Source organism: Branchiostoma floridae, chromosome 13 (assembly GCF_000003815.2).
Source record: "Branchiostoma floridae strain S238N-H82 chromosome 13, Bfl_VNyyK, whole genome shotgun sequence".
Lineage (NCBI taxonomy): Eukaryota > Metazoa > Chordata > Leptocardii > Amphioxiformes > Branchiostomatidae > Branchiostoma > Branchiostoma floridae.
This window is the reverse complement of record NC_049991.1, coordinates 11,082,030-11,097,430: the sequence shown is the minus strand read 5'-3', so window position 1 is coordinate 11,097,430 and position 15,401 is coordinate 11,082,030. Positions and strand designations below refer to the sequence as shown.

General features: G+C 39.8%; 1 protein-coding gene across 3 annotated transcripts in view; it reads right to left on the bottom strand.

Moving 5' to 3' along the window:
* LOC118428943 (myosin-16-like) overlaps nt 1-15,401 on the bottom strand; it is an 80,773-nt gene that overhangs the window by 35,253 nt on the left and 30,119 nt on the right. For all 3 annotated transcript variants that reach the window (XM_035839246.1, XM_035839244.1, XM_035839245.1), the window contains one exon: nt 7,994-8,203. In XM_035839246.1, the coding sequence (XP_035695139.1) occupies nt 7,994-8,203 (210 nt within the window). The remainder of the gene's footprint in view (nt 1-7,993; nt 8,204-15,401) is intronic.

The window sequence follows — 15,401 nt, the reverse complement described above, 5'->3', positions numbered from 1 at the left end:
TGAAACTGGAATGTAGCAGAACTTTGGACCATACTGTGAGTGTGAATTCTCATTCTCACCTAGTACAATGAGGTAAAAAGTTAATGACAACATTGTAGAAAAGAATATATGGCATAACCTGCTTCAATAATGTGTACAGTTATGACAAATCAGTAAGAAATCAACAATGTCATAATGTACCCATAAAATGGCTGAAGTATGCTATCAATCAAAGTATAGGCTTAATTGATTGGCTAACCATTTAAAACCTGAAAGTATGACTCTGTATATCTCACATATACATATCTCACATATACAGTTGTATACTGTAAGAAAGTTGTCCCAAAATAGATATGAAACATTCGGAAATGAAAAAAAAAGCTTGACACTGTGAAAAGCGCTAGTGCAAGGAAACCTTACAAGATTTATAACCCTTCAAGGCTGACCCACATGTACAGTATAAATGTCTCTAAATGACTTCAGGAATCAAATGTACTGTTAAGTTGACATAACAGCTGTAGATGAATAATCAATCTTCAGAAGCAGCACAAGTGTTATACCAATTGAATATTAATGGATATTCCACATTACAGACCATGCCCACAATACTCAGGATGGCATGGACAATCTTTAAAAGATGAGTACAAAGCCAGCAAGCACAGACATCGGAAAGAGATCTTAGGACAAAGAAGGCCAGAAGAAGGTAAAACTTTCACTGCAATTTGCAAAGGAGAACTGATGAGATTGTGATGTGCTGAAAATAACAACACATAGCCAACTAACATAGAAAAATGAGTGCTAACTTACCATCCAGGCAGCAGACAGCTTGTCCAGAGAGGATAAGGTTGTATTGAGGTCTGTTGTGTTATACTTTGCAAAGTTTGTTTCTATAACCTTTAGTGTCGCCATCTTAATTTCCTGAGGTTGGTCCGTACACTTGCAGACAGGATGTGGAGCGTGCTGTGCAGATCCAAAAGCAATCATGGAAGGTAATGTTGTACACTAGCCTCTCCTGCAGAGCCTCCTCCCTGGGATAGCCTGGTAGGCTGACTGAGGAGTTCTAATAGGAATCAGGCCATATCACAGTCTGCCATGGAAACCAGCTCCTCCACAGGCACCACTAGCCACCTGACTGCAAGGCCAAATCAGCCTGGCTTTGGTGCCCTGGGCAATCGACCTCTGAGACCACAAGCATAGCTGCTGCACTAATCGACCATACTTTGGGATTGGTTCTATCAAGAGCTTTTAGCCTCAGTAACCTCCAGCTTCCTTCTGACTATGCTAGGAAGACACCAGAAGCAGAACTGGTCTGAGCACCTAGCTTTTAAAACTCTATCTCCAAGGCAACTGTGATATAAACAAGGAAATGTTAATTTCCATTGGGGAAGTCAGGCTGACAACTATCTCCTTTTATCACAGAATGATTAATTTGATTTCATCTAATTGGCTCTCTTACTTGTCATCCCTGTAAAGATTTTTAAAGATCTTTCATTAAGTTAAGATATTTCGTTGACGGTTGGCACTACTTATGATAGGACAGGCGAGACTTGAAACTTTCATTTGTCCAGACTTATCGCTTGGACTATGTTTCTGGACACCATGTTGACCCCAGGAGACTAGCACAGGTCTGCGGTGGTTGAAAGTTTTTGGGAGGTATGTTAATCTGGATACTGTAATCCGAAAGCATTGGTGAGCTGTGTCACAAAAAGGCTGCAGGGTTTTGTCTCAAGTCTAAAGATCAAAGGTTGGAATATCAGAGCCAGACTTTCCACCCTCCGGGACAAAACAGCCCTGACAACCAAGGCAAGCTGATACCTGCAGTGCTTTGTCTTGCACAACTTTCCTGAAGGTCAGTGCCCACAGAAGTATCAAAAGTCAAGGTCAAAACTTGTATTTGAAGTTCAATTTCAAAAGCACATCCACATGTTATCATGAACGTATTTTCTCATGTTGATAAGCTGGAAATGTTAAGAGTCTCTACCATTTGTGCTACATCAGTCTACAGGGCATAAAATAAATCCTGATGGAGTGTTCAGTTTCATTCTGAAGGACATTCAGATGATTCAGCAAATCCACTGGAACTAGGAAAGCAAGGAAGTCATATAGAGATATATAACCACCTTGAGCAAAGGTGTTTGAGATGACCTACTTTTACTTTATGCACTAATATCCTGAAACAATGTAATGATGATGTTCCTGATAAAGAGTACTAGTGAATGTGACTCTGATTGGGTTGGAAGCCAAACATGACCAGGTTTGCAACAGGGTTGTTGCCACAGCTGAGGGTCATGTTTTGAATTAAAAATACCAACAGGAACATCTGTTTTTAAGGCCCATTTTTACCTTCACAAGCTTGAAAACACAACAATTTCAAATGTGAGACAGGTAAATAGGTTCCTGCCTACCTAAAAACAAAAACAAAGTCAGCTACTGATAAGTTCACTCATCTTACAACAATAAAAAAATAGTTGAGAATATAGCAAAATTGAAGACTTAACCCCTAAATGTTTCCCTTTACCTGTACCTGTCTACAAGACAATCCACTTAACCTTTTGACCTACTTGTATATATAGTTTTATTCAAGTAGACAGACCAGTAATCAATGGTCAAGGAGCCATATATCTGATGTCCAGACATTTTTATTGCTGGAAGGGTCAGCAGGTCAGATCTTTACAGAGTAGCCATTTTGATGAGAGTTCTGTTGTCATTAAAACAAAGAAAAGTCTCAGGTGATTGACTAGGGACACTTGTATTGGTGCAAAAACAACTTCAGTGATTCGCAAAATGTAACAAAACCCTTCAGCAGACAACCCCCTGTGGTTGTTTGACCCACAAAGCACAGAATAACCAACTGAAACAGTGCCAACATACAGTTAATCCTATACATGTGTGTATATGCAAAACTCAGGAAGGTAAATTGTGTTGAGGGTGTAGCTGGGAAGTATGGAAAGTCTCTGGCATCTAACTGATGGGCACTGCTCCTATATTTCAGGCATTCTGGCTAGAGTTCAGACTACTTTGGGATTTCCCATATCTGGAAAATTTAGGCACAGGATCAACAATTCCTGTGTCTGGATTCAGGCTGTCAAAAGTAGAATGATCTTTAGTTCAATTAGAGGTTCCTTTGAGAAGTAATTTTTCTACCACATGTAGTTAGCATTGTTATTCAAGTTGGGCGAGTTAATTGTAAATGCATCTGTATTTTGGAATCCCATCGGATCCGATGATATCAAAATGTAACATATGATCTAAATCAGTAGCATGGAGAAAGCTGCCACAAAGTTGCTCAAGTTTTTGAATAGGTGGCTTGACCATACAGCAATTAAGCCTGGGTTTTTGAGAAAGTGATCCTTATCTGGTCCCAATCAGGCCTGCAGAATCATTAGGACAAATGAAGACAGAGCTGAGGGATTTGAGTTCCAGACACAGCACACACTTCTCTGTCCATTTACATGTGGGCCTTATCAGCCATGGATCAAACTACCACACCTCCTAACAAAATTCACTCCACTGAAGAGGCACTTTCACTGTTCTTCTTCACAGCAGTCTGAGAATTGGGATGAAGAACTTATCAAACATGAATGTTCCATCTCAGTGAGTCTTAAGGTGACTTCCACAGACAAGTTGCCTGAACAATACTAACAGTGTTGGCACTGACTGTTTTTCTGTCATGGTCAGACACATGTTCCTACTCCACCTTGGCCAGAACACCCTTGGTTCAAGGCTATATAAATGTTTTGGCATATCACTAACCTTGCTGATGGGATGTTTCATTACATTCAAGTCACAGAGGACAGATCCTCAGACATACAAGGACTGTCTGACTACCTTGGCATATTTACTGTTGCAGCATTATTGCCGTACTTTATGCTATAATTATAAATGTAAACTTCAGGACTTTTCGCGGCATCCAAATTACTGATATCTGGAGGGAAATGCATGGGGTTCTGATGACAACTTGAACTTGAAGGGGTACAAAACTTTAACCACCAATTTGTATGCACAATCAGGCATGTTGTGGTTGGTTAGAGGTAAATGCCCTCTGTCTGGAACACATTGACATCCACCCAGCTCCCTTGACTTTAAACAGTGGAACCTCCCACCAGACTAACTTGCAGGACACACATTGTTACATGGGGATGGTATGGTTCAAGTTGGGGTCGTGTGGCTACAGGTGGTGCAAATCACACTCCTTCAAACTTTCCTCCGAGGAAGGCCTTCAACTATGCATACTTTCAGAATATTCCAATCTTAGAAGAGTAATGAGGGATTAAGAAACCATTTTGAACATACTCGTGCCTGTATGGGGGTGGGAGTTTCCAACAAGTAAACAGTAAATTTGGACATAAATCAGAATGGAATTGAACATACCAAGTAGTTTCATAACCATTAACATGTCCACAAGTTGACTGTAACAAACTCCACTTGATCATAAATAAGTTCATAAATCCATAAGCTGTTTCAAAGGTTAAAAGGATGTTAGCATTTTACATTTTGCATGACTGCGTAATTTGGGTCTATTCTTAAACAGTTTGAGTTGACATCACATAGTCATAGGAATGGAGCAAAACAATGCTATGACGAGTCTTACTTTACTTATTAAGTCTGCACAACTTAGTAAAACAAATAAAATTTGTTTTGGCAATTTTGTTGAAGCCTATTTACAAGGTGTGTACATTGGCTAAGCTCCAGGTCTTATTCAGCCACACCATCAAGGTTAGTTTATTAAAGATTTACCAATCAAGACCATCAACACATTGTCCACTGTTTCCCCTCTTGCTTTGAAAGTTTTTTTCTTAAACATTGTTTATCACCAAAAATGTACCATAAATCACAATGATATGTGTCCATGATACAAGACAGCTTTACATATATAACATATACAATGACTCTGTCTCATCTAAACAACATATGATGTAAAGACATAGATATACTGTACTTTCATTTGCGAGATGTTTTGGCATACATTGAGATTAGAAAAATTCTTCCTAGGTGGTCATACTTAAATGGGATGTCATTGGACCCAACCATTTCCTCTTCAGAAATAGCTGGCTTTGTTCACAATGTCAAGAATGTTATACCCATGTAAAGAACTTTGTAGTTGAAAATGACTAAATGTTAAATTCATTTGCATATTTTTATGTCCCTCTTTGACATTGTATTTTATTGAGCATTCCAAAATTGTAAAAAAAAACATCAGTGAAGTTTTGGAACCTCCTTGGCATATTCAGGTCACTTGTACTTTTGATTATCCTATGTATAGATACACATCTAATGTGGACAAGCATTGAATATTCTTAGACTGTCCAAATGTCAACCTTTTTCTCATCATCATCATCATCATCATCATCTTCACCGCATGTCTGTATTAACTGAGGTGGGTCACCTTTTTCTCAATCAGCCATGCAGTATTTAATACTAATTCAAACATGTGATATCATAACATCATATAAGTCGACATTATTTGAAGTCCTAATAAAGCTTAGGGAACAGCTGCATAATTCTAGGGTAAAAAATATCAAACAGTCACTGATTACTTAACGTAATAGATCTATTATTTGTTTGTTTAGGGAACTTTGAAGAAAGGAAAACTGGGTGGGGAGGAAGGAAACTTAAAGATGGCTGGTGGAGTTCCTGACTAGGATACACAAGACCTATAAAACCTGAGAAGGGTCAGATTTCAAACTACTAAGGAGCAAGCAGCCCTCAGTGGTTGGCTCTTATCAGCAAAGGGGGTCAGGGCATGGGTGACCCTGCATTTCACCCTGAGGTCATCCTGGGTACCAAGGTTGCCTCAGATTAAGCTCATGATAGGATTTACAGACTAGCTTAAATCCCAGTATAGTGCCCTTTCTGATTATGCATTTTGTGTTATATATATTTACTTAAAAATTAAAGGACTCAATGCTACATGAAGATACCAAAAACTTGAACAGTCCCCAACCATATCAAGAATATGGAAAAGGTACTAGCTAACTTAACAACCAACATTCTACCTCACACACACAGATAAAGCAAGTGCATAATGGATTATATGAGAGAAAGCATGACTGTTCTGCTTGCTTTCTGTGTTTGTCTAGGCAATTAGGCTGGGCTCCCCTGTGCTATGGAGCAGGAAATCTTAATTGGACATGGTTGGTAGAGGATGGGTCACCTGCCTCTGGTCCAGCAGACCAGACTCTCCTGCTGAGGACAGCAATTACAGAAGCATGGTTCTCCAGGAGTGGGCAGGGTGAAGAAAGGCTTCTAATTTGGGAAATATTTGGAGATCAATCCCACAAGCCGACTTGATATTGTTTTAGAATGATCCTTTTAAGACTCAAATACACTTGTGCGTATTAGAAGAAGGTTGAGTAGGGCAGGTACAATGTACATGTAGCTATATCTGAATGGCAAAATGTGTAGATGATTTGTATTCCTAGTAGTCTTTCTGTCTATGCAAAAACAGGATTGCTAGACGACAGCAAACCATACTACAGCATATACATGTACAACACATAAACACCGACACATCACATCTTAAGTCCCAGTCCCCTATGTCATTGGAAAGACAGCAGTTTTAGCTTGCTCGTAGAACAGTTTAATAATTGAATTCGCTAATTTAACTCAGGATATACAGGTACAGATTACACTCTGCAAGGTTTACTAGTATCCTGTGCCCTTTTAGGAGAAAACGTGGAACATCTTTGTAAGATTAGCACAAGGACAACAAAACAGGGGTCCAATAAAAGAAGTTCCCATAATGTTTGCTATGTATTCCTGAGCACAGTGAGTTTACAGATGAAAGTGGAAATGGAACAAGACAAGGGAGGGTACAGTTAATTCATGTAACAGCTGGAGTTCCCAGTAAAAAAGGTTTTACCCTTTCCACTCTTCAGACCTCTTCAGGGATGCACAATGGCATGGTCCTACTTATAAAGGAACACTTACAATGGAAATTTAGAAAGGCAAGGTACCAAGTCACAACAGGTGCTACATGTGTGATTGATATTGGTAACAAAAACCTACTGAACTGTCTCCAGGACTCCTATGTGCAAAAATGTAAATAAGAGCACATTCCTTTTCTATCTGTTTTCTCAAGCCAGCTGGCATGTGCATCACCTGGAGCCGGCCAATCAGAGTGCTAGGATAAATCATCTGACCTAGGCAAGTTCATGGCTTTGAGGGCAGTGGGTGACAATAAGAGAAGAAACATTTGAATCATTTTCCTTGATATCATCCGTCTGTTAGATTTGTAAATTGAAATGATAGCCTTTCAATCTAGTTTTGGAATTGTTTTTATCTTTCTTTTTCTGTTATAGGTTATCAAACAGTGTGGGCATACCCTATTTTCCTCAAATCTTCAGCATAAAATGGCTAGTTACAACACCTTTCTCTCTGTATATCCTTTATTCCCCAGCCCACCAGTCTGAGGTACCTGTTAGGCTGAGGTACATCAAATCTGGGTTTATTTTCTTTAGTGTTGAGTCAGTCTGGCTTGTAAACCCTGGGGTGTCAGAATCCCAAGGTTTGATTATTTTCATACAGTGTTTAAATTCCACTAAAAGCTGGGTGGACACAGGGTCTTAGATAAACCAATGATTGACCATTGGACCAACATATACAGAACAATAGTGTGCTTTTCGTGGCCTACTATACTCTCTAAACTGAGAGTGAATGTTATCCATATCAGCAACCCTCTCTTCCGAAACTATGTTCTTGTTGCCTAGCAACAAGTGTTCTTAAGACGTCCTCTGTTAAAGAGCTTCACAGGAGCCACTTCTTGTCCTTGTAAGGGCTGTGTTTGGCAGGTCTAGCATTCCTTCCGCCAGGTTTATACAGACAGGAATGAGGAACACGTTGGCTGACGTCTCACATGTCAACACTCTCCTCTATGAGGGATAAACACTGTACATTTGGCAATGCAAGAGACTTACAAGAGCAGGCTGGCTGGGATAAACAAGTTGTAAACCATATAGAACATCCAGGTAATATACTGTACAACCACATGTACAACAAATGGAAAATTTCTCACCTTGGAAAGGGTCATCTCCAGGTCTTCAATGTCATGTTTCAGCTCATCGCACTCCTCTTCAATCTTACGCTTAGATGACGTCAACTCTGCGTTTGCATCTTCCTCGTCCTCTAATCTCTCGCGGAGTTCTTGGATTTGTGACTCGTAGTCCGCCTTGGTCTTTATAAGAGCAGCGCACCTCTCCTCGGCATCTGCCAGGTTGTCCTGCTCCTGTAAACCATTCCATAAAGGAGGAAAGTCTAAGTCCTTACTCCTCTTGTGAGCCATGTTTGAACCAAGGATGCCACACTAGCTATGGATGAGTAAGCCTGGGTGTACCTTTTCTCCTCTCACCATCACTGTTTGGTCTAGGTCAGCTGAGGAATGTTCCATGCTTTAGAACTTGGGCTTGGTTCATAATTTGTTTCCCCTACCGAGATAAAAAACATTTCCCCAGCTCCCCTTTTTTGGAGGTCGGGCAGCAGCTAGAAAGTGTCTGAAAACCACTCAGCGGAAAACCTCATACCACGGTGACGTAGGGGTTTCTCTTCCTGCCACAGTTAAACATGAGATCATGCTTTCCTGGCTCTCCCTGCATTTCCTCACTTTAGGGCACCTTGAAACAATTTCAGGGGACAGGGCTCTCCCAAGCAGAAAACAACTTGTGGATGCTTAGCTTGGACTTTTGGCACTGGGGACAGATTCCTTGATCAAAAAGGTAGCAGAGGTGGTTTTAATCTAAACCAGATCTACAGGTTCTGTCATATCCTGACACATATCAGCTTGAGCCTCAGGACCAGTGCAGAGCCAAGGGAAATTCCTGTCTGTCCAAACAGATAAGGAAAGGGGGTCCAGGGTGGGCAGCACTCTGTGGGACCCAAAGTGGCTGTATATCCCACATAATGTCAACAGTAGCAGGGTGTCCCAGGGGAGACACCTTGTATATGACAGCCACCTGATAAGTTAATAAGTAACATCATAAGGAGGGGTTATGCACACTATAATAGGGGTGAAGATGGACCATTTAGCTTGAGTCTCGATTGGCTAGGATTAAGTTTTGTAGGGCTTCTAGGCGTTCAGCTGCAGGTAGTTTTACTGACTGATTTAGCAGGACTGACCAGTGATGTAAAACCACCACATGCAATCACTTGCACATGGCCTGACCCACTTCTTTCTTATAATCACTAGCTAGTCACTGATTCCTGTTTCTTGTAGATGTAATTCCCTCACTCAGAAAATCTAATGATAATCTTTCATTCTATTTTGAATAAATATTTTCGTCATATCAATGCAAACTTTTGTTAGATATAAACATGAATGTACATAAGATATTTCATTGAATAAAAATACACATTCCTCATTCCACATACACACTTGGACAGCTGTCAGCTGATTGTGATCAGTGTTTTTCCACTGGCCAACATATAACATTAGTTACAGTGCCAAAGAAAATACATTTTGATTTATTTCAACATGTAGAAGAAACCACTCTCCTAATAATGAAGATTTACTTCAGGAATGTGTACATTTGACAGTCCCAGGTTTCACTTTCTAACAAGCTGATAAGACAAAACAATGTAAATCATTTCAACGATGACCGTTTCATATTCTTGAACAAATGTATGAGCTGTCCTATAGTTTAGGGAAGTGTGTTTCTGTCCTTGTATGGTGGTCAGACACATGTGTACACCATACTTAGGAGATGTAGTTCACCTTTGATGATCAGGAGACCAGTTTGTGCCCATTTGTCACGGTCAGAGTTCAGCAAACTTTCACTCTTTGATGTCAGGTCTTACCACACCTAGCCTGGCTTCACCTAATAATTGAAACCACTTGAGCCAGACTAGTGGGTAAAGTCTACTTTATCTACTAGTAGGGGGGTATACTAATGGGACTAATGGTAAGGCTAGGAAGTGGAAGGAAGTTAATAGTTCTCCCTGACAAAATCTATAGATTATAAGTAGAAGAGGGAGTGAGTCATAAATTTGCTCTCTCCAGAAATACATTGTATAGCCAGAGAATCAGAGACAAATCACTTCAGGAAACATTAATTTTATATCAACATAAGACTCAAGTCCTTCCTCATCCATCTTAAAAGTGTGGCATTCTTGGTAAGACATTGCTTTGACAGCTGCAATTTCATGTACACATAATGACATATCATTATTAATTACATTATATGGCCTGTGTTAAAGAAAGAACCAAGTAAACTTACCATTGGCGAAGTTGACTGCTACTTTTCTTCTAAGAGTTGATATGCAAACTGAGAAGTCTCTCAGGTAGACGTTCTTGGCAAGGAGACCTCAGATGTCTTCGGGCTTTTGGAACTTTGCACCTTCAAGCTCCTGACATACTTTCAAAATCCACCTACCTTACTATCAAGTCTACAGCCATGTTTGCTTCAACCTTGAAGCCTGTCATTGTTGATAAGACTTCAGGCCCACCTCCAAAAGTCATAACTATTCCTTCATGTGGACAGTTTAATGATGTTAACTTGAAGGAAACTGACAAGTCTGTAATCATCTGAAGCTACAATGTGATCATGAGATTTTGTATTCTTGGTCTGAACAAAATCTACTACAGCATGAGAACTAGGTCAACAACTTCTAAACCAACATTTTGAAGCTGTTAAATGCTTCACTTTTTGCATTACCAGACAGAAATGCCTGATATTTGTGGGAAACAAGATAAGGTCACATACTGCAGTGGGGGTTTTGCCCCAGCCAAACAACTATGCTGATTTTGATTTACACTCTAAACAACATCCCCAAGGCCAAAACTTGAACTAACAAAGGTCAGATGTTACAGAGTGTAAGTGATCATAATTCCAGTTTTCTCTGATGGGGGATGGTGTTACGTTAAGATCCCAACAAAGCTCATCACAAGGTATATGGCTTAAAAAGCTCCGATTATCCCTTTGGAGGGTCTAGCAGAGCAGGTCTCAGCATCTGCTGTTCAGAAAACAGTCATGAGACTTTGAAATGGGATAGTGCAAGCTGAGGTTTCTACAAACACTCTTATATAAGCTATGATAACAAAACAGGTAACCTCAACAGGTGGTGTTAGCTAAAGCAGAGAAACTGGGGACATATGAAAACATACTGTGATGACTGATTTGTTGAAAAGTCTATGATGTGAGTCTGTCTGACTAATAAGCACTCCTATGTCTGTCATCTATGTTGGAAATTTATACCTCACTAAACAGGGACACCTGTTGCTTTTCAAGCTGAACTAAACTCCTTGACCTCATAAAATGATGAATAATGGACTCCATACATGGACAGGCTTACTGACTTGTATCCATGTAGGATTCTATCAAAACAGCTCACTGTGCAAATGTACACACATAGAAGTTCAGTCCATTGCTATAGCAGTCTCCATACAAAGTTGATATCAAATGACAATAGAGTTGACTTGAGTAATGTTATTCTATCAGAGTGAATGTTGGTACAACTAGATGTACATCATGTTGTCTTTTGTCATTAGCATGACCTACAAAGTTCACTGTGGAATGCATAAGATATCCAAAAGGAGGGCACTTGTTCTGTGCAACCTTTCAGATGTAATTACCCTTATCTGTAAACTGTCTGCACCTCCTAAAAGTACCCATGTTTACTGCTGCCACTTCTAACTGGGTCATTACTTTGTCCAAGCCACCTCTGACCACACAGATCGAACAAAAAGAAATGGTCAGGGTAATGGCGTTTTTTATAAGCTGTAGGAAGAACATAAACAGCGAGCCTTGGTGCCCTGATGTACACCAAGTCTTCACTTTCAGCCTGAGTATGTTAGCAAGATTACTGCGCTAATGAGTGAGACTGCTTTGTTTTTCACACAGAATACTGATGCTGAAATCTGTACCTATATGTATAACTAACTGCATTGAGCATAATTTATACAAAGCTGCTTTAAAACCTTCCTGTTACAACTTGAATCTTGTTTCTTTCTGGAGGTAATTCTTAAAGCTTTTTGATATGACTTGAAGTAGAAGAGTGTAGAAATTCTATATTCTAATGATTTGGCTACATCTCTCTATTCCAGTGGTAATGGTGAGTTCCCATCAACTCATTAATACAAGACAGCTGACATGATACACCTGGTCATAAAGGAAAAGCAACTTTAATAAAAGGACATCTGTTTCCTTAAATGTTTATAACTTTGATGTTTATAAGAATAGGACTGACCACCAACCTTGCTGTGTTTCCTATATACATGTACATGTATTACTAAGCTCTGTAAATATTTACTTTCCATTATGACATCTAATTACATAAAGCTTGCTGGCCACAAAGGTTTATGCCGAGTTTATGAAAAATATATTAGTCACTGTTAGTGATACACGACTCAGTTTGAACAACATTCAGCCTGTGTGGTCTGGACGCTGTCTGACGCCGTCTTACTGTCACATAGTGAGACAAGGCAGCAATCACTACTGCTGGGATGGAGAACAAAAATCATGCAGGTAATACTTTTTTGTTCACACAGTTGTTTGAGGAGATTTTCAGCCATGGGATGGTATGGAACCACGTATGGTACTCATAGATGTTAACAAAATCGAGAGATTTTTTTCATCTGTGAAAAAATTATTTAACCTGCCAAAAGATCTTTTATACGAATTTGGTGTTGATGCTATAGAAAACGATAATCACAATAAATGATGTGCATTGAATAAAAGTAAACTTTTTTATAATTTTGACATACTAGTTTCAAATAAAACAATATTTCTTGTTGTACAACAACAATAGTTCTACAGATGTTAACTTCTCCCTATTCTCCACACAATCCTGAAAGCCCCAAGTGAGGACCCGACAAAGTCAGAATGACACATGGAATTTTTCTCACACCTAGTGGCCAGTTCCTAACGCTAGTAATCTGGAAACTATTGACTGATGCATTCACCCTGTTCTTTGTTATTGTACGCTTTACTTGGCCCATCTTTTACAGGGGGTGCTGTTGTATCTCAGCCAAACTGGGCCAGACATAAACGGCTTCAAAGGGCACAGAACTTTCATTCCTGAGCAATGACTTTGACATTGACAGGGACCAACTGGACCCTATTGACACTGATCTTGTCAGTTTTGGTAGGTTCCTCTGTTTATATCCACACCTCAGTGTCTTTCTAATTGCCTGCAGGCGTTGCGAGGGAGGTTACATTGTCATTGAGAAATGTCCACATTCACAAAGTTCAGCCATAAATTTGACAAGCCACGTTCTGCGCCTCCTGACTGGGTGACAGTCCTCTCTACATGTTGCTAACAAAACATTGTAAATGACAAGTCCAAAGTTTTGACACCAAACTTTTCAGCAAGGTTCTCACTTGGTCAAAATGCCTGAACTGTTGAAGCAACATCTCAGGCATCTGAGGTCCCTACCGAGAAGATAGGACAAGGATGTGCAAATCATCCAAGCACTTGAAAACTCATTTTTTTATCAATCAAAAGACAGGTTCTCAAAATGTACAGGTGAGGGGCATAAAAAGGTGTGGAATGCTTGGCATGAAAGCTAACAGCTTATGAAATTCTACCAAAGCAGTGTTTGCATTCTGGGGAATCATGCTTCCCAATAAATTTAGTGTACATTCTTCTGTTGACATGGTCAAGTCAGTGATATGACTGACATCCATCATGTAACATAAACAAAATTTAGGCTGTCAGTTTCAACCATTCCACTTGATGTGATGGGCTGGCAAGCACAACCCTCAGTCACGAGCGCTGAAGCAGAGGCCATCTAATCCTGCCCTGTTTTCTGTACCATACCAAGTTGTACTCAGATGTCAGCCCACTGCTTCCCTGGAATGTGTGGTCAGGAGAAGCCTTACAAGTGTCCAGCCAACAAGATGCTATTACAAACTGTTATCCAATGAGCAGCCAGGGGCAGTTCTGCCTAACTCTACTCTTCCTGTCTCTTCAGTACAAGTGACACATGATACCTAGAGCTTGACATTCCAAGCTGTCATGATGTCCTCCTTCTACAATAACATTGGAACAGTGGGTTTAATCCAAGCTCTTCTAGGATTCACAGTACCTCTTACTTTCCCCTTCAAGAAAATGTACATCATGGCTAGTTTGAAGTCATCTTAACCAACAATCTTGTAGCTGTTTGACTTTGAGTCTATAGGAATTTATTCAACTTCAACTGTGTAATAATATCTGTAACTTTACCTATTTCTGCTGTTGCCACCCCCACAGAAGCTAGCCTGGATACTAGATCCCAGCCCGACCTCAAAAATATCTATCACAAGATATTTTTGAGATCGGGCTGGGGTCTGGTATCCAGGCTACACAGAAGCTGACCTTTACTCTATATGGCAATGATAAATCCTTACCTTCTCCTCATGTGCAGAAGTGCTCAATCACCCATTAGTAGCTACCAATTTAATACTTTGATGACATTTGATAGGACTAGATAGATAAAGGTTGTCAAAAGACATAAGATAAATGTTACTAAATCTATATGAGGCAAACCATTCAACAGGTTAAAACATTATAACATATCAGAGTGATGGTCTTCAGAATATAATTTGATACAGGCTCAGTACAGGCAGGTGTCAACATACAGTACTATTATAGAATGACAGACACCGCCATGCATACATTGGTATTACTATTATATTATTCGCTCTACCCTTAAATTTTCGGGGTTGATTAAATCAGCCTTACCAATGAAAGTCTTCCTAGTATGCAAATTTACCTGTCATTTCAAGGGCCTTAAACCATCAGGTAAGGTTTCATATGTACTGGAAGCTAGGCAAGGTTCAGCATTAGTTGGATCATTCTTTGGAGTAGCAATCAAGGGGTTAAACTTCTTTCAAAAAGAACTATGACAGGAATTCATAAAGTACATTTTCTGGAATGCTCTGGTACTACACAATGAAAATGTTTTTTTTTTGTAATTTGACACTGTCATTGCTATGAGTTCATCCAAGCTCCCAGAATTATACTGGAGTTAAGAGGTCAGTATGAAGGGGTACACTGATTGGTACAGTTACATCATCACTTCCTGTGCACACCTACTCACCTGTAAGAGACCCACCTGTTCACATAATGGGAGACTATCCATTTAAGCACTAATTTATTACCTGAACAGGTGTGCACAGGAATCAATGATGTAAGTTGATGTAAAAAATCAGATGTCTATTGACATTTCAAGCTACATGTCAATATTGGTGGACACGGTCTTCTGAGAGGCATTCAAACACTTACATGTTGAAATGCAGAAACTGGGAACTGTTGAAGCTAGGGCTGGGTATCGGTACAGCGTACCGGTACAAAACCGTTTTTTCTTATTGGACCGGTCCAGAAAAACCGGACCTGAAAAAATTAGGTGGACCGGATGTTGGACCGATTAGAAAATTAACATATCATTTTATCAGGCATTCACACGTTTTGGCGCTTGCAGTTGGAAGAAAATGACAAGAGTGAAGTAGAGT